Source organism: Pleurodeles waltl, chromosome 9, assembly GCF_031143425.1.
Source record: "Pleurodeles waltl isolate 20211129_DDA chromosome 9, aPleWal1.hap1.20221129, whole genome shotgun sequence".
NCBI lineage: Eukaryota > Metazoa > Chordata > Amphibia > Caudata > Salamandridae > Pleurodeles > Pleurodeles waltl.
Window position 1 is genome coordinate 373,830,413 of NC_090448.1, and position 20,480 is coordinate 373,850,892.

The following is a 20,480-nucleotide window of genomic DNA, read 5'->3' on the forward strand; positions in this document are numbered from 1 at the left end:
AGCTGGTGAAAATCCTTAAAACATGCAAGTTAGAGGGGGCTTGGCCAGGTGGATCATGGAGTAGGAAGTGGTCTTTCTTGGCTGCGAGCCACTGTGGGATCCTTATGCAAGCATTCACCTTCAACACAGCTCCAGATCTGCTCCATATCACCGGGGCTAATTTCCCCAGACCCCCTGGTCTCAGCAGTTGCTTCCTGGCCCTGGGAAGTCCGGCGCTTCTCATGAGGCAGAATCATCCAGCTCCACACCCAATCCAAGGAGCGCCCGCCATCTTTCAGCAGGATTCATCGCAGCACTGAATCCTTCCTCCCCCTGTGGCAGGGTCTCCTAGCTTCCAGGGGAGCAGCAGAAATCCATGTGCAAAGGTCGGGCTGGAGGAGGTGAGTGGAGGTGAAGACATCTCCCCGGCCTGATCCTGAAGCGGCGTTGCGGCCTCCTGAGCCTGGAAACACGGATCTCGGCAGTGCAGCCCACGCTACACCCCACCCTGGACTAGGCCAGTTTGTGCTGCTGGATGCTCTTATGCTCTCCCCGCATTACAGTGGCCTGCTGTCATCGATGTTTGGACCGGGGTACTGGGAGGCCAGGGGCCACAGACTCCCGAACGGCTGAACACCTGGGATCTACACGAAACCTGCTTGTGAGTGCATATTATGGACTCTGGGTGCCCTGCAATGATCCTTTGAAGTCTCAGCTCTCTGCATGGTTACAATGTAGCACACTTATACCTGGACACCCCCTGCTATCTTCTGGGTAGCGGAGCACCTGGCTGGCCTGCAAAACAGTGGTGCCTACACATTGAAAAAAGACCTATGGAGATTTCCCCGGCCGGTGAACTGAATTGTGTCGGACTGACCTGGCACTCTTACTGGCCCAAGGGAGACCCCATTCCCATAGCACTGTCATGTCGTGGGGCTACTGTGCTTGACTGGTGCATTGAGGGGAGACCCCTGGCTCAAGTTATCCCTCCGCCTGTCATAACCTGGTGGCCTCTGGACCCTGCCTCCTCCATCTGTGCTGTGAACTGCTCTACCTCCTTAGCAGGGTGCAGTGACAACTTATAGCGCTCTACTGTCAAATAGCTACAACTCTTCGATCCTAGCTAACAGCAGCAATGCATCCCCCCCTTTGGATCATTTGGGGTTCACCTTACCTGCTCGCCACCGGCCCACACAGCCCTTTGGGGACACATACCTGCTGCCGCCCTCAGCGACATTATGCCAAGAGGTAAATCCTCTGTGGACAGCTCGTTGGTTTCTCTGTGGCTGAAAACTTCCTCGCTTGGCATGTCAGACAAAGGATCTTCTTCACAACCCCCGGAAACATCTGGGCTTCCACTGATCACCCAGGACTACATGGCTCAATTCCTTAACAATATTAAACAGGAGATTGGCTCCTTAAGGACGGACTTCAAATGTGCATACAGGACCTCCAGAGAAATGTAACAGAAGTGGGCACACGTGTTGACCATCTCAAACGCACAATGGACTCCCGCAGGGAAGTCCAAGAAATGCTCATGAAACAGATGATGGCCCTGGAGGACCAACACGGAGTTCCAGGCTAAGCAAGAGGACCTTGAAAGCCTCAGTCATAGAAATAACATGCACATATGTGGTATCCCACAGGGCGCAGAAGGAAATTATATCCTGGCCTCCATTTGAGACTTACTTCAAGCGATGATTGGAGGGGGTATAGGGGGGAGGGGGGGAAACTCTGGGAGAGCTCTATCAGGTTTCAATCGCCCCACCCTTTTGGCATGATATTCCAGCTAAATGACAAGCAAAGTTAAGTTCATACCCTATCCAAGGTGCGTTGAGCTCTGGGTCTCCCAGAAGATTCTTCAGAGAGGACGTCTCACTTAGCACCCTCAGAAGAGAGAAAGCGATTGTGTTGAACCTGGACCACTGTTGGATGAAGGAGTAGAGATCGCTAATCGAAAGCAGAGGCCCTTCACAAAGCAAAATATGACACAATCTCACCTTCAGAATATGTAGCATCAAGCGACTTGTCTGGATTGTCTAGAGGACTGACTGCTGTTATAGTGATATGTCTTAGATCCATACTTAACAAATGGAGCACTGGCACCCATCTCAGGGGGAACCATGCTTTGTCATACTGCACCAATAGACGGATATTGAAAGATAAATGCACGAGTCTTGCCCAGTGCGTTACAAGGATTGGCTCCATATGAAATGGTTGCCCCACACTGATTTCATGATTGTGATTTTTAACAGTCCCCATGTTTCTATGCTGTACCCCGTATATGTGGACGACTTTTACAAATGTGGTCAGATTTTGGTTCATGCTTTCTGGTTGTAAGTTGTGCTTAAACCAATTGAAAATGCAATAAACAGACTCTGAGCAAAACTTGCAAGTTAGTAGGTTTGCACAGACTCAAAGGCATTCCACCCCTTGAACTATTGCTTACTGCTTCCTCCATCCCCAGTATGTAGATCTGCTGAAAGGTGTCAAAATAAGAAAACTGCTAAAGTAGGGCTTGATAGTGCTAGTATTTAAGCACTACTATAGTATTAGTCCTGGCATAATCAGAGAGGCTATCATCAGAGCGCTTACATGATGAGATTGCTGCCATAATTTCTTGCCACACTACATGGCACCTAAGGGACAAGTAGATTTTTCTTTACAAGGCAAGTAGATTTAAGAAGCAACCTATCCCATGGACAAGAAGAAATTTTATCACATTTCACTCCCCTGAAGGGGGAATGCTGGGTGGAAGGAATTTGTGGTTCCCTGCAGATTCCAGAACCTTCCATCACTGAAGTATGAGGAAAATGTGTTTTGGAAGTCAAATTTTGAGGTTGTAAGGGATTCTGGGTAACACAGCCCGGTAAGAGCAATGCAGGTCACCCCATTCTGAATTCTCCTAGTTTTCAAAAATGTACAGTTAGCTATATTTTGGCTAATTTCCTGGTACCCTCCAGAGAAATCCACAAGCCCTAGGTAGCTTTAGATTTCCCAGGATGTTGGAAAAGAAGGACGCAAATTTTGTATGGATACCTTATGTGGATAAAAGGTTATGACGGCCTAACTGTAAACTACGCCAAATAGCCAAAAAGAGGCTTAGCACAAGTTAAAATCTGGTACAATGATTTGCTGAGATCTGAATTACAAATAATACAGTAATCTGTATACATGCTTCATTGATGAAGACTAGTCTCTTTCAGCACTTACGTGTTGACATTGAATACTGAAGTAAAAAACACTGAAAAGTGTGTGCCTGATAACTGAACAAATGCTAATTAAATTATGGTATGCTACTTCCTTCAAGCCCTGTGTGGAAACAGGATAGTTGGTAAGAAGCATACTGTTGGACTTTTTTGCTTATGCAGGGTCATCCCCAATCTTTTTGCCTCCTGCCTCCTATTTTTTCTGACCTGTTGCTGTTGGCTTTTGAACTCTGAGCACTTTACCACTGATAACCAGTGCTAAAGTGCATATGCTCTCTGTGTAAATTGTATTGCTGATTGGTTTATCCATGATTGGCATATTTGATTTACTAGTAAGTCTCTAGTAAAGTGCACTGAAGGTGCCAGGGCCTGTAAATCAAATGCTACTAGTGGGCCTGCAGCACTGGTTGTGCCACCCACATGAGTAGCTCTGTAATCATGTCTCAGACCTGCCACTGCAGTGTCTCTGTGTGTAGTTTTAACTGTAAATTCGACTTGGCAAGTGTACCCACTTGCCAGGCCTAAACCTTCCCTTTTCTTACGTGTCAGACACCTCTAAGGTAGGCCCTAGGTAGCCCCAAGGGCAGGGTGCAGTGTATGGTTAAGGTAGGACATATAGTAATGTGTTTTATATGTCCGGACAGTGACATATTGCTAAATGTGTTTTTCACTGTTTCAAGGCCTGTCCCTCTCATAGGTTAAAATGGGGGCTACCTTTAAATCTTATTAAAGTGTAGATTCCCTTTGGGAGCAGATGGACATGTGGAGTTTGGGGTCTCTGAGCTCACAATTTAAAAATACATCTTTGAGTAAAGCTGATTTTGAGATTGTGTGTTTGAAAATGCCACTTTTAGAAAGTGGGCATTTTCTTGCCTATACCATTTCTGTGACTCTGCCTGTTTGTGAATTCCCTGTCTGGGTCAGTTTGACAGTTGGGCTGGTTGCACCTCACACTAGACAGTGATACAAAAGGAGCCGGGGTGTAGTCTGCATTTCCTGATGAGCCGTAGTTTCCGACCCCCTGGTGAGTGTCTTGGGCCTAGCCTGGGCAAGGCAGGATTTTCAGATTTAAAAGAGACTTTACTTTGAAGTAGGCCTACTTCAAAGGAGAAATTGGGTATAAGGGCACCCAAAGCCACAGACTTTAGGAACACTTCTGGAAACAAGAGGGACCTCTGCCTGGAGAAGAGCTGAGGAGAAGTGCTGCCCTGCCTGTGACTGTGCTTTGTGGAGCTATCCTGCAGTTACTGCTTCTGCCAGAGTAAGAGGGCAAAGACTGGACTTTGTGTGCCTTCCATCTTGTGAAGAAATTTCCAAGGGCTTGATATAGAGCTTGCCTCCTGTTTGAAGTCTCAGGGACAGCAAAGACTTCTCTCTGCCAGCACCTGGAGTCTCTGGAGAGACTCCTGCTCTGACAAGTGGTGCCCTATCCAGTCCCTGGGCCCTTGAAAGGAAAGCTGGTGGAAATCCAAGGAAATCGACTTCTGACTGCAGCCGCTGCTGAATCCGGTGACGCCTCCTGCAACCGACTCCGTGATCTTCGATGGAACGCGACGAGCTTTGCAGGCCCGACACCGCTGCAGCCCGCTGAAGTCCACGACTCCGTGGAAGTCGCCGCACCACGTCATGACCGACACCGCTCAAAGTGCGCGGATTCAACGTTTCACACAGACACCGCAATCCCCGACTTCGTGCATCGGCTTGTTTTCACTCTTCACCAAAGGTACTGTACTTGGGGGTCTACACGACTCCGTGTCCGGCGCCGCTGGTGTCGGCTTGTTGGGAACGACTCCGTCACGAAGCCATGTTAACACCTCATCAAAGCATTTTGTGTTTCTAAGCGCTATTTTTTAGTGTAATATTTAAAAATTCATAACTTGACTTGTGTATGTCGGATTTTTTTTGTTTTGTTCAGATAAATATTTCCTATGTTTCCAAACTGTGTTGTGTCATTTTGTAGTGTTTTCATTAAGTTACTGTGTGTGGTGGTACAAATACTTTACACCTAGCACTCTGAAGTTAAGCCTACTGCTCTGCCAAGGTACCAAGGGGGTAAGCAGGGGTTAGCTGAGGGTGATTCTCTTTTACCCTGTCTAGAGTGAGGGTCCTTGCTTGAACAGGGGGTAACCTGACTGTCAACCAAAGACCCCATTTCTAACACATACCAACAAGGGCTCATGTGTAGGTGACATTTGGCAATTGGCATGCACCAGTAGCGCTGGGCCAATTTTCTGAGTGGGAGGGCTGCCATTAATGTTACATCATGGAAGCCACAGGGATTGTGCAAAATCCATGTGTTACACAAAAAAGGCGTAGCACCTGTATTTTGCAGAAGTGAATTAAAGATGTAGTATGTAGCTGGTGGTATATTTTGGAGCACAATGTTGTAAATATATTACTGAAGCATGGTGAGGTTGAACACTGCCATTAATGAGCATATGTTCCACTGACATGACCACAAAAGACAGTTTTACTGATGAAACTATACAGTGCACAAACACTAATATGTGCAAATCAGCATCAGCAACTGTAATGTTTATTGTATTAAAATCTTTGTTTCCGTCAGACTTCAGAATGTAGTTTATTTGTGCTTTCCTAGCTATAAATTCTGAAATATTTGTACAGTTTATTTACAAGTGTTTAAATGTTGCTGTGCGCTAGAAAAAAAAATAAAGACATCCTACAGCCTTTCCTTTCACACTTCCAGTACCCAGCAACATTGCCACACAAATTCTCTCACTTCGCAGTCAGCGAAAGAAACGAAGTTCCTTCTAAAAAGAAGGAACATTAATTTGCCAGAAGGCAGAGCCTGGCATCTGATCTTTATTTTCGAACACAGCAAATGTGACAAGATAAGAACTACATTTGAAGCCTCTTTATTACTCATTTTACTTCTGAATGTCAGCGTGGTTATTTTGAGGGCGCTTCAGCACCCCACTCCTCAACTTCCAGCACCTATGGCATCGGCCTGACACTGTGGAAGCGGACTGTTTAAGTTATGCTATTGGTAAAAAGCACTGACCAAAATAAACAAGTTTGTAGGCAGAACCTTGTTCCTCACAGGTATGCTTGATTGATTGATGAACTGATAGTGCAAATCATAAGTATAATCAGTCATGCAGAAAGATAGGAGGCAGGAAACATTTAAAAAACAAAATACCACATGTTTAATGCTTCCTGAACTAGCATACTGAGAAGAGAGCTGAAACACATGCACTGTAATGGAGAGCCACACAAGAAGGGGGGAAAAAAGTTTTCTGAAAATTATAAGATGCACTTGCAAGTCGTACAGAAAGGTATCCCTAAGAGCTGCAAACATATGAGGGATGGACACAAGATGGGCAGATTTTTCAAACACAACGAATTGTACAATATGAACATCGATGTTACCAAGCTTTATAGTAACTATAATGCATGCATTGTGCATGTGACAATCCCAACAACAACTTCCAGCACACCCCACAGCGGTGAAACTAACTTATCTGTGACTTTTCCTGTGACTCCATCCACAATTTCCAGGGTGCTGTCGTTCTTGGACCAATTGAGGCTTATCGTGCGACAGCTTGGATCGCAGTGTGGAGAGGAAACCTGTGGACCATTGTAGACATGGATATGGTTGGAGAAGTAACCCCTGGATAGCCTTATGTTCTCATATGGCTGCAGCCGGTCATTGATGACCCTGCTCAAATTGTGGGTATCGACTTGCATGACACCTGCATGTAAATGTAAAGAGGTTGTTAAAACCGGGATCTAGGTTTTTGCGGCATATGGAACTGTTTGCATTGGCCACAGTGAGCACAGAGGGAATACATGTTTACTGCTGCAATTCCCCCTCTACAGTATGTAATAAAAGCAAAATGTTTTGTAATAAAACTTACTCACTTTCAGCAACATCTTTACTTCGAGTCTCTAAGCACATTTCATTCAAAACGCATGGAACTAGTATTGCGCTGTGGCCTGCAATATAATATGTGCAAAGGGTACATGTTTTGATGCAAAATGCAGAGCTGTTCCCAGGGTTGTGTTCTATGTTGCTTTGTCCATTGATTTCGTAACCTCCTTATGTATAGAAAATAAATCCTACTAGTTGGCGTTCTAGGGATTGATAGATTATAAACAGTAGAAGTTTAAAAGAGATTTAAAGGATGGTAAGAGATCTAATTCTGCAACTGTGGTATGCTTATGCAAGAACACTATGCAAATAAAAATATCTGCTCTTGCACTTGGACCTAGTGGCTGATTTTCAGGGCCGCCACTACAACATCCAGGTTGTCAGAGGAACATTCATATTGCGGGGGGTGCTCTAGCTGCATGCAGAATCCTCTTCCAGTTGGATGGGCTATTTATGAAGCCATGGCAGCCAGATGCAGAAAGGCTGGATTGTGATGTAACAACTACCCTTGACTCTTGGTGAGAATGATTGGTCTGGCTTGAACTGAATGAACTATTGTTTCGAAGGATACATTCCAAAGCTGTGTACACTAAACAGCCTAGCCTACATGGGGCTAATGCGTACCATGTGCCTTGTTCTTTTTTCAACTTTTGCAGGGCCCTCGGAAATAGAACTATTAGGGGAAACGCATATGCAAAATATCCTTGAATGTAATGATCCCATTGACCTGAAATCTGATCGCTTTCACGATGTAAGAAATTTGATTATTGGTTGAAGGCGGTGAGAACCCACTTCAAATAATAATCAGAATCCGTGTCAAGGTGAACCACAAAAGTCACTAAATAAACTTGTGCTTTGTACTGAAAGCTTGGCACAAAAGCAACCAGGCTCAACTTAGAGGCAGCGTGTACGGTAGATATACATTACTCAAACAGTAATAAAGTGAAAACACAGTATAAGAATAATCCCAAATCAGATTAGGAAAATAGAATACATTTTAATAAATAAAATGATCCCCGAAAAGGACAAAAATTCAAATCAGAGTTTTGATTTTTGTTTTAAGCTTTAGATTAAAAATAGCATCAAAAGGTATGAAGTGCTAACCTGGTCTTGCTGAACCGGGCCCGAAGTAAAAACCTGAGGCCGAATACAATGGAGTTTGGGCCAAAAAAGAAACCAGGTTGGGCCCGCTAGGAGCTCTACCATCTGTCTTTGGTGCAGCTGCTGTGCAGTGCTGCAACATAAGGCTTTGCGTCAGAGACCGTGAAGCCACCAATCAGGAGCGGTGTGGTGCAATGAGCACCTCCAAGTCGGATCAGAGGAAGACTCTAATCAGGAGCTGCGTGGTGTTGAGATGTGAGGCCCTGAGTTGCTCTGTGCTGCCCTGAGTCGGATCCAGTGAAACCTTCAGTTAAGATGGTAGAAGTACACTAGGGTACAGCTAGGGTCCAGGACCTTCAGAGAGCAATTGGAGGAGGGTGATTTGTTTGTTGGAGGGGGTGGGGCGGGGGAACAATGTGTTCAGGACTGACTCCCGCAGAGAGAAGGCCAACAGAGGGAACCAGGTCAGGTCCAGTTGGCTTCGATCAGCTGGAAAGCAGGAAAAGTCCCTGGAAGTGTGTGTACCTGTAGCTCAAACAGGTCAGCCAACTCACTTTTGGAGTTTCTTTGGGGGTCCTAGGTTCGAGGTAAGCAGCTCCGATCTTTTCCTTCTCCACACAGTATTAGCAGACCATCTTCTGAATCTTCTCTGGTGAAGGACTGTACTGATTTCAAGTTCTGGCGAGGCCACTTTTACTCAGTGCCAGCCTGTGGGTGAAGGACACTTTCATACAAGTCTAAAATTGGTTCTGTTCAATTTTTCCCCTTCTCCTGGGTTTGGCTCCAAACTGGCTAATGAAACAAAGGAAAGGCAGGTCCAGGGGTGAGCTGCATCACCAGTGTCAATGTAGGCTTCTTCTAAAGTCAGGGAGAGTTAGGTACAGACTCAATCAGGGCTGGGGCACCTCCCCAGTCATCCTGTCATGAAGAGCCTCACCTCTACCCACCCGGGTCTTTTGTCCACTGTCTGGCCCTAATACACATTGACCGGAGGGGTACCCATCAACAGTTCAAGTGCAGTTGGCTGCTCACAGAAAAGCCCCAGAGACTTCAGGCAGGGAAATAGCAACTTTCTAAAATTAATAAATTAAAATCCGACTTTACCATTAAAGAGGATTTCAAATTATGATTAAAATGAATGGAAGACGTATCTCTCTAGCTGCTCCCACACTGAATTTAGCACTTAAGTATAATAAGGTAAAACAGGTTTAGTCTACGGGAGGCCAGCCTTGCTGCAGTGAAAAAAGGACTGTGGACGGGTTTCACTGCTAGGACATTTAAGAAAGGAAATACACATGTTCTACTTTAAAAAAATTCATGCACCTTGACATGGTTGTTATGGCCCACCTTACGGGTGGCTTATATGTATTAAAAAGAAGATTTAGGCCTGACAAAAGTTTTATTTGCCACGTCGAACTGGCAGTTTACAAGTGCACATACAGGCTGCAAATGCAGGTGTGTAGACATATTGGGGGTTATTCTAACTTTGGAGGAGTGTTAATCCGTCCCAAAAGTGACGGTAAAGTGACGGATATACCACCAGCCGTATTACGAGTTCCATAGGATATAATGGACTCGTAATACGGCTGGTGGTAAATCCGTCACTTTTCCGTCACTTTTGGGACGGATTAACACCTCCTCCAAAGTTAGAATAACCCCCATTGTGTGTAGACATATTTTACAGTGCACTTCTAGTGGATGGCACAAGTAGTGCAGCAGGCAACCTGTAGAATATAATTTACAGGACCTAGTCACACACGGTACCATATACTAAGGACTTAAAATAAATGTACCAATTAGGAATATGCCAAGTTTATCATGCTTGGGAAGGAGAGCACAAGCACGTTTCCACTGGTTAGCAGGAAAAAGTGCACAGTGTCCTAAAGCAGACAGAAAACACATTTAGAAAAAACAGGGCAGTGAATTAAAAAATCTGGGGGAATATCACACTTAAGATAGTCATTTCCAACACGCTGAATATCTAGTTGTTCTTGCAGAGTTCTCAACTGACACCAATGATGAATGGTATTTTAGAGGAGATCATTCCCAGTAAAGTAATTATAATTTCTGATTGTGAGTTGTTCTCTTACATTGATGTTCTGGACCAGCTTCAATCTTTCTCTTTGAAGGGACAGATAAGCCTTCAGTCCACCTATACAGATGTTTACTCCTAGAAATGATTTTTTTTGTGCCAGATTGGAGTATAGATTTTCTTATGTTGAAGGTCAGTACTAATTCTTTTAACAAATTTAGAGTCTAATCTAGTGCTTCTGATGCTTGAAAGGAGCTTTTGTGAGCCAATCATTGACATATGGGGATACTCTCAACGCTTGATGTCTCAACTATTCAGCCACTGGACTTAGACATTTTGAAAATATTCTGGGGGGCTAAATTGAGGCCAAAAGGGGAAACCATGAGCTGATATTAATAGCCATCCATCAGGTTAGACTTTTCATCCTTGGTGTGGTCTTCCGTAACTTTTTGCCTCTGTTCCCCAGGTTGTTGATGTGTGCTGGATTCTGATTGTACTGTTTTTGTTACTCTGGGCACTTTACCAGTGCTAAAGTGCAAGTGCTCCTTAACAAAATGTGTATGTAATTGGCCTATCCTTGATTGGCATATATGATTTACTATTAAGTCCCTAGTAAAGTGCACTGGAGGTGCCAGGGCCTGTAAATCAAATGCTACTAGGGGGCCTGCAGCACTGGTTGTGCTACCCACATAAGTAGCTCTGTAATCATGTCTCAGACCTGCCACTGCAGTGTCAGTGTGTGCAGTTTTAACTGTTAATTCAACTTGGCAAGTGTACCTACATGCCAGGCCTAAACCTTCCATTTTCTTACATGTCAGACACCCCTAAGATAGGCCCTAGGTAGCCCCAAGGGCAGGGTGCAGTGTATGGTTAAGGTAGGACATATAGTAATGTGTTTTATGTGTCCTGACATTGAAATATTGCTACATTTGTTTTTCACTGTTGCAAGGCCTGTCCATCTCATAGGTTAACATAGAGGCTACCTTTAAATCTGATATAAGTGTAGATTCCCTTTGGTAGCCGATGGGCATGTGGAGTTTGGGGTCTCTGAGCTCACAATTTAAAAATACATCTTTTAGTAAAGTTGATTTTAAGATTGCATGTTTGAAAATGCCACTTTTAGAAAGTGAGCATTTTCTTGCTTATACCCTTTCTGTGACTCTGCCTGTTTGTGGATTCCATGTCTGGGTTAGTTTGACAGTTGGGCTGATTGCATCTCACACTAGACAGAGACACAAAGGGAGCTGGGGTGTAGCTTGCATGTCCTGATGAGCCATCTGTGCTAGGAGGGAGGGGAGGAGTGGTCACTTACACCTGAAAGGGCTGTGCCTGCCCTTACACAAAGCAGTCTCCAACCCCCTGGTGAGTGTCTAGAGCCTGGCCAAGGCAGGATTTCACATTCAAAAGAGACTTTACTTTGAAGTAGGCCTACTTCAAAGGAGAAATTGGGTATAAGAAGGGCACCCAAAACCACAGACTTTAGAAACATTTCTGGAAACTAGAGGAACCTGTGCCTGGAGAAGAGCTGAAGAACTAAGGAATAAGAGCTGCCCTGCCTGTGACTGTGCTTTGTGGAGTTATCCTGCAGTTGCTGCTTCTGCCAGAGTAAAAGAGCAAAGACTGGACTTTGTGTGCCTTCCATCTTGAGAAGAAATCTCCAAGGGCTTGATTTAGAGCTTGCCTCCTGTTGTTTAAAGTCTCAGGAACAGCAAAGACTTCTCTCTGCCAGCACCTGGAGTCTCTGGAGAGACACCTACCCTGCCCTGTGGTGCCCATCCAGTTCCTGTGACCCTGAAAGAAGAAGCTGGCAGCCTAAAGAAAAGGAAATCCACGCACAGAGCGCCATGTGGGGAAAAGATCGACGCAACTCCGATCTGCGGCTGAAGAAACAACGCACTGCCAGCTCCGCAGCTGAAAATCGATACTCGCCGGAAACGCGACCGAAGAATCGACGCACGGAGCAGGAAAACGACGGGCAGCATCGCTGACAGAGGCTGGGAGATCGCAACCCGCGTTGCGTGGTTTTCGGATCATCGTGCGGTTGGATTTCTGACTCAAGTACCACTGGGCGTATAAAAACAACACAAGGCCTGCCCGGATCCGAGAGTTCTGATCAGATCAACGCATCACTCTCCTGCGGACAGAGAAACAATGCGCCCGACCTGACGAAAGGAGAAACGACGCAAGATCCCGCTCATGAGTGGAATCGACGCATCCCAAGCACTTTTTTGACGCACACTCGCCTGTGTGGGGTTATTTTTCACACACCCAAGGTACTTTTTCACGGTAAAAGTGTTGGTGTGTGTTTAAAACTACTTAAAGACTCTTTTTGATTTTTAATTGATAACTGGACTTGTGTATTGTGGATTTTTGTCGTTTTGGTCTTGTTTTGTTTAGATAAATATTTCCTATTTTTCTAAACCTGTGTTGTGTCATTTTGTAGTGTTTTCATTAAGTTATTGTGTGTTGGTACAAATACTTTACACCTAGCACTCTGAAATAAAACCTAATGCTCTGCCAAGCTACCAAGGGGGTAAGCAGGGGTTAGCCGAGGGTGATTCTCTTTTACCCGGAATAGAGTGAGGGTCCTTGCTTGAACAGGGGGTAACCAGACTGTCAACCAAAGATCCCATTTCTAACACATCAAACGCAGGTGTGGATCTGGGGGTACGGGGTGGGGGTTGGCATCCAACTACAACCCTCATGACTCTTTGCGGCTGGAGCCAAGGCAGACCTGAACACACCAGGAGGCGCTTATAAGACGGTGAGGCAACCCACTGCGTGGGAGACTAGCTGTGGAGCAGGGAGGACATCCAACTACAACCCCCATCACACTTTGAAGCTGGAGCCGCCAACATGGACCTAAATGCGCCGGAGGCACTTATAAGCCAGAAAGGTGACCCGCTGTGCGGGAGGCTGGTTGTGGAGCAGGGGGACATCTAACTACAACACCATCACTCTTTGGGGCTGGAGCCGCCAACACGAACCTGAACATGCCAGGAGGTGCTTATAAGCCGGTGAGGCAACCTGCTGTGCGGGAACGCGCCTGAGTAAAGTCCGGGTCAAGGGCGGGCCCGTCTGCTCCCATCCGTGCCTGACCGAGGTTGGGCTGGCCACCCCTTTAGTTTAGGTTTTCTTTCTATAAGACACGGTCAGAGATTATAGGCGGTATTGACTTTTGGGGAACAGAACGTGTTACTGGTAAGAGCCGGAACTTTTTATTAGAACAAGGCCAGTTTAAATACTGGAAGAGGAGGAACCAAGTTGTATCTGGGGCCCTCTGGTCACAGCATCTGGTGAGATAATGATTGTTCATACATTCTAACTGGCAAGGGACCCCTGGACAACGGTTATTTGGTTTAGAGTACAGAGGACTTGTTAGAGCGACCCTGTGGGGAAACGCAAGGCAATAGGTAGAGCCACCACATGAGGGGGGAGGAGATTGATTTTGGTGGTAGCAGAACTTGCTAAGAGAAACAGAGTATCTTATCCTATTTATCTCTAGCGATGGGGGTTTTGAAAATTACTCATGTGGAGGACGAACTGGCACAGGGGGGGTGGGGGGGGGGGGGGGGAGATGCAGCATTATTTGCTGTTCCAGATGGCTCTTGGTCACTAACAGGCAAGCCAGGTATGAACCCTATAAAGGCTGAATTCCAGGTTCATTGTGGGGCCCCAGTCCCAGACAAAGCTCCCATCCTGTGCATTTCAGGTTCAGAACAAGGGAAAGACTCTCAATCTCCGGCTTGGAGACAGAATCCAGGGAAGGAAGTTGGCTCGTCCCCTAGAACAAAGGTTACACTAGAGAATAATTTGATGGAGGATCTGATTGAAAGCAAGCTACAATCCTGTTTGGATTCCTTATATTCTAGACTTGAACTTTTGATAAAGGGGTAGGTGGAGCCTCTGGTGGCCCGATGTAAAAGTATTTAGCATGTTATCCTGCATGCAAATGGTGGGCAATTAACGGGTCCTCCCAGAGACCGCTGCCGGAACTATTGGTGGCTTCCCATATGGATAAGTCTATAACAGTTTGAAGAAAAGGCTCCCATCCAACTGCATTAACCAACCCAGGGTCAGCTGAACCTGAATCTATTTTGTGCGGAATTCCAGGAAACAGGTTTGTGGGGCGCTGTCATAGTATTAGTAATCCGGGTAAGGATCTTATAATGGACAATTCTATGAGTTTTGGCCTACAGCACACCATAGGGAACCTGTTAAAAAAAAATCTAGCACCCCAATTTTGCCAATACTTGATCTCCCTCCCGATGCTCCCCACTATGTGGCAGTTTTGGGTAATGTTCCTCCTCTGTGTACTAACTCATCAGAATTAGATGGGGAGCTGAAGAATAAAATACTGCATTGGTTGGGCTCCAATTTGAGTGTTGGTGTAGCTACCTCGGATTGTATCCATATGGTGTGGAGAGTAAATTGCCAGGGCAAGGGACCACAGACCCGCGAGTGAGACTACTGTTAATTTTAAGAGGGCTCATATGGCTGAACATGTACTTGCTAGGGCGGATCTCAGCAGAGGTAGTTTATCTTGCACCATCCAGGTTTTGCCATTGGGCTTTTTCTATAGACCCACCCATGGGAAAATATTTACATGGCTCCAGGAGAGATCTTGTATTAAGTCTCATCCACTGTGGCAGTCTACTTGCACCCCAAGTGACAGGTCAGAACAGATTTGCCGCTTTGACCCAAGTTGGATGCCTGTGATTGACCCAAACCTACAGCAGCAGAATCTTTAATTGGGGTGCAGCCTTCCGCATGGGAGGTTATTTCTGCTCAGAGGTAGGATGTTACACATTTAGGAAATGGGGATGACGTGTCTACTTCGCTGAAATAGCAGGACTGTCCCCTAAATTCAAGGAAGCAGAATGGATACGTTTTGTGAAAGGTTTTCATCTGATCTGTCTTCAAGAAATGTGTGAGTGTGAGAATGTGTTTCATCTCGAGACTTATAAAACAAATTTTAATCCAGTCAACTACTGGCCGAGGTAGAGGGGGTATGATAATTTTTGTCTTCATTAGGATAAACAGGCACGTAATAGATAACATCTACTGCCGATACTATTCCTGCCTTAAGGATTATGCTTGCGGGACCTTTAAAGCATGGTGCTGCTAAATTTGTACAGTGCCAAAACCTGGAATCTGGATATTACTAGTGTTCAGAGTTTGATCATGCTCATGGAGCTGTTATGGAGGCAGCAGGGTGGGACGATGACCAAATTAATATTGGTTGGGGATTTTAACACGCTCCTCTGTGAGTTGGGAAATGTCGGAGGTCTGGTATATGGTTTGCAAGCTCTGTCCTCTAGCATCTGGGGTAAATGTTGTTTGAACCAAGAGCCCCACTTGGAACATTCCTGAGAGGGTAATGAACTGAACTGCTGAGTGACTCATCTTGTGCATACTCGGGGCATGATTGCAGTTCCAGAGGATGGGAAATGTGTTCCAAAGTAGCAAGGAAGGGGTGATGCCTTGATTATTGATTATTGATTGCATCTTTGTCTCTGTTTCTATACTTCATTTAATCACCAAACTTGTAGTCATTCGCCACCTTCTTAGCAACTATAATCCTGTTTTTGAGCCTAGCTAGACTAGCTGTAAGGAACGTTGCCTGTCAGCAAACTGCTCCCCAGATTCAGAGTCAGGGGAGACGTTTAAAATGGTGTCTAGTGGAGCCGGATACCTTTGCAACTGCTCTTTTTCAAAGTTGCCAGTTAGAATGGGCAATTTTCCTAGAGCCGTCTTCCTCTGATGAGGATCTTTTATCTGCTTTTATAGCTATTTCAGCAAAGGTTAAAACTCTTCTTTCCATAGATTGTAGCAAGCCCCCTAAACACCCCCCAAAATAGTTTAACTGCTTGAAGGCCTTGCGTAAACTAAGGGGTACACTTAAATCCTCCCCCAGAGACAAGGAACTGGTGAGCATGTGTAGAGGCTCTTACAAAGAAGAGTTGAAGAGAAAGAAGGGGTGTTTAAGAGGAAGGTCTTGGGAGGGTTTGGTAGATGCTAGTACTATCAAAGTTAGTGCAAAGTTCTGGAGCGTTAATAATCAGCCCAGCTTTGTCCAGGAGAATATCCTCGGCATATCTCATCACATAACAACCGAAGATTGGGTGGATTATTTTGAGAAGATGTACAACTGTTCTGTCCAGGTCACTTCGAGCATGGGGGCCCAGGAGGTGTGGGGAAAGCCTTATTTGGTCTTTACTCAAGACGACGTTAAACAGGGAATCCTGTATCTCACCAAGAACAAGGCCCGGGTCCGGATGGGATCGCGCCAGATTTATTCTTACACATTTTTTAGATTTAAGCCCCTATGCCAACGCTGGTTCTGAACGCTGCGGTAAGGGTGGGCTCCCTGCCATCCTGTTCTAGTCCAATATTTGTCCCAGTATTTAAAAAAGGAGACAAGAATAAGCCCGAGTGTTACAGGCCTATTTGCTCGATTCCGAAGTAAAAGTTTTGGGCAGGACGATATTGTACAGACTGTGCTTATGGGTGGATAATAATAATATAATATCGGGATGCCAATATGGGTTCCAACAGGGCAGGTTGACAATTGACCAGTGTCAATCTTTTTATGATTGGTAGTAAATATACAGTTACTCGTTCAGAAACAATATATCTTGCATTTATGGATTTAATGGCCACGTTTGACCTGTAAACCGGGATAAACTGTGGCACATTTTGTTAGACATGGGGGCAACCCAAGCATTGTTCATTTTCTCAGGAATCTCCACCTAGATACCAAGGCAGTGGTTAGGTACTCATCAGATTTGGTTTGTTCAGAGAGCTTTATAACAAGGCGTGGTGTGAAACAGGGTTGTATTCTCGCCTTACCTTATCTCTGAACAGGTTGGAGAAGGCTCTAGTGGACACCAACGCTGATTGCCCTTTAATAAGTTCCTGCTCCTTGCTAGTGCTGTTAGACGCGGATGATGCGGTTTTGATGGCAAGAACCACCAATGTCTTCAAAAGTTACTGAATGCTTTTGATCATTTTATGACAGATTTGGACCTTAAACAGGGAGGAGGTGGAGTTGGTTAAGCCCTCAGTTCGCCAACATGTCTTAACTACTACCTGGGGGACTGAACCCTGTTTATTGGTTGTGAAAAATAACAGGGATGGAGGGCTGTTGACTCGCTTCAGGTTACATTTATTGCACTTAGCCTCGAAGACGTTATGATCCTATTCTGTTGGGTCCTTGTGGATGTCACTGTCACCCAAGGGCACCATGCACTTTATCAGTTGTATCAAGCCCCTAGGACGCTTTTTATAGTTCCATTGTTGCAAGGCTTTGGCTTTAGGCAAGCTAGACCAGCATTTTTATATTTGCAAATGCTGTCCGGGAATTGGATAATTATTAACATGTGTAAATTTGTTAAATTCTGCTATGATTATTCGGACTACTTTGGATTAAGCACTTTATATTTATTGCTTAAGTGTTATGATATTATTATTATATTTATATGCAATTATTGCATGCATTTGCTGCTGTCTTATGGTTTCAAAAAGCAACACAAAGAAATACTTGAATTAAATTGATTGTATTAGGAGGTGGAAATATGCATCTGCTAGATTTATGTGCAGCAAATAGTCCACTTGGCTGCTGTTTTGGAGGACGGGGCAATGAGATCATCTAGATATTTTCTTTTTAATACATTGTTTCAATGCTTTCATCTTAAAACCTCTGATATCTTTGGGATTTCGGCACCGGCAACATGGCCATTTTCTGTGATAGTTTGGTAGTTTCTAACCATAAAGCCTGAGATGTAGGGGGAGTTCCCTTTTTGGAGAGGTCATTGGTAGTTTTAACACAAGTTTTATTGAGTGTCCATGCTCCACTACATTCAACATTCAGTTATCTGTTGTAATTTTCTCCCAGGCCGTAAAATGTTCCTGTACTCTCACCCTACGTGCATGGATAGCGAGGGGAGCAGGTTGTCCAGGAAGTCGAGCGGCACGACTTCTCTCTTGGCTCCTATTTACACTGTTGTCTTCCTCAAGATTGTCTTTCCTAATAAGTGCAGGTCGATTCTGAGGAGAGTATCCCTGCTCAAGAAGATGAAAATTACCCAAAGCTCAAGGTTGGTAGAAATGTCAAGGTCCATAAGGTTGCCACAAAAACACCCCCTTGCCAATATAAGAGTACCCTTATCTCTGTTGTAGGACCCTAACACACCTAGCCAGGGCTGTGTCTATTTTAAGGGTCTGCAAGGGACATCCACGTGGTTGCCGATTAAATATTGGCCATTGAACAGCATGTCCAATACCCTCAAATATATCTCTGGGCTTAAAGTTGTGCTACAGAGCCAGTTTCTTCTCAAGGATGCTCTTGTTGCCATCTACCAAAAACCAGTGTTAGAGGCAACCTCCTCCCTCACAAAGGCATCCATGAAGGCAGATAAAGTTGATTCCAGATCTTTGAACACGTTCTTTGACTGCTCATAAAAGTTGCACAGGAGCTTTTATTTTATTACATAACTGCCTTATATAAAGTGATAAGTTGGCACTATTGTTTGCTATTTTCACTACCATCGCTGCACACCCTACAAATCTCTTCCCAATGGTGTCTAATCTCTTGCTTTTGCCGTACGAGAAAACACATGAAGTTGCTGGATTTCTAGATCGCCCCTGCACTGCAGCAGAAATCACAGAACGAGTTATTATAACCTGATTTTGCAGACATGCGGGAGAGTACTCGGGTGCTTTGTGTTTTTTTTTCTAGACTTGAAATCATAGTGAAGCCCATTTCTGGACGTCGCATACAAGATAGCCCTGTCTTACCAGACGTAGTCTAGCACTGGAATAGCTCTTACAGAACATCTACTTTTATTCCCAAAATCTAATAGAAGCAATGTTTGACCGCAGAAGCTATAGGCATATTACATTTCTGTGCAGCTCTGTCGAATGATGTGGAAACTGTAAACGTCATCCGGGGCTAGTTCGTTCATCCCGGTCTGAGTCCTATTACTGCCATCATGAACATCACGATCCTCCATGTGCGTCATCAGCATTCTATAGCGCATTTTGTCATTAATCTCGTCTGACAAAATCAGCACGCTGATTGCAAGCTCCTCAGGCGAAATTTACGATGGAACACTCATGTAATTTAGTGTTATGCTCGTTATTCGAAATTCCCAAACGTACAGTATTACACTAAGTCAAGCAGCTTTGTGACGTTTGTGCACAGGCTCAGCTGAAGACCACACAACACGGACTAGAAAATAAGCAGCTGCTTTTAGTGGTGCTTGTGCTATTTTATTTTTGTTTGCAACGTATTTAAAAGGGCGCGATGACATTTTTCGCTAAAATATAACACCAAATGCAGATTGTGCATAACTACTTGTAATTCAAGGAGATTTTGGGTAATTACACAAAAGTAAACTAAATGAATTTCGGAAACCACCCCTCTGAAGGAGGCGTCCTTTTGTTGGACGATTATGTTTTGACTATATGCCCTATCACCGGCATGATCACTAACCTTCCCCCACAATGCGCAGATGAAAAAGAATCATCCAAATGCTGGGCGGTAGCTCCGAGGTGATTATTATTGGAAACTGACGGTTTCATCCGTCTTGGAAAAAAATAAATCGCACTCCTGATAATTTTCATGAAAATTCAGCATTTAGAAACAGCAGGCAACGTTCTGTCTTTTTGTCTTAAAACTGAATGGAACAGTTGCTGTGTATACTTTATGTCTAGACTTGTGAAGACAAGATACACATTTTGTGTGGGTCTTCTGCCAAGATATTCCTTGCTCTACAATCTTACTTGCACAGCTTAAGAGTGCTCTAGAAAGTGATACCTCAGCCATGTTCGAACTCGAAAAGTTATATCTCAGCCTCCTAATACAGAACACTACAGGCACAGGCTCCTTTCTGCATCCCAGGTAAGAAGGAAGCCCATTTGAAAAAAGAAATCCAGACGGGGTCAACCTGAAGTAAATAAGCTTAGCTCAAAGAACTCCCTATTGCCCATAGACTTTGGGTCATAAAATGAGGTAGATGGGCTACTTGCAGTCTATGTGCCAATTCTAACTAGACCTCTCCCTAGTGGATTCCTTCATAGAGTTTGATGCGATCCCCAATCAGGGATATACCCACTAGGGAGTCCATATGGGGAGACCCTTCCGCATCCACACCCCTAGCATGAGCAAGTGCTCCACTCAAAAAATTAAGAAAACAGTCTCTCTTGTCTCTCTGGTATGGCAACATGGGTGGGGATTACCAGAGCCCAGAAAAGACTAACCCAT

General features: G+C 44.8%; 1 protein-coding gene across 1 annotated transcript in view; it reads right to left on the reverse strand.

Moving 5' to 3' along the window:
• LOC138258627 (adenosine deaminase domain-containing protein 2-like) overlaps window positions 1-20,480 on the reverse strand; it is a 239,768-nt gene that overhangs the window by 22,093 nt on the left and 197,195 nt on the right. Inside the window, exon 10 of the mRNA XM_069205965.1 lies at window positions 6,667-6,901. Coding sequence (XP_069062066.1) covers window positions 6,667-6,901 — 235 coding nt within the window. The remainder of the gene's footprint in view (window positions 1-6,666; window positions 6,902-20,480) is intronic.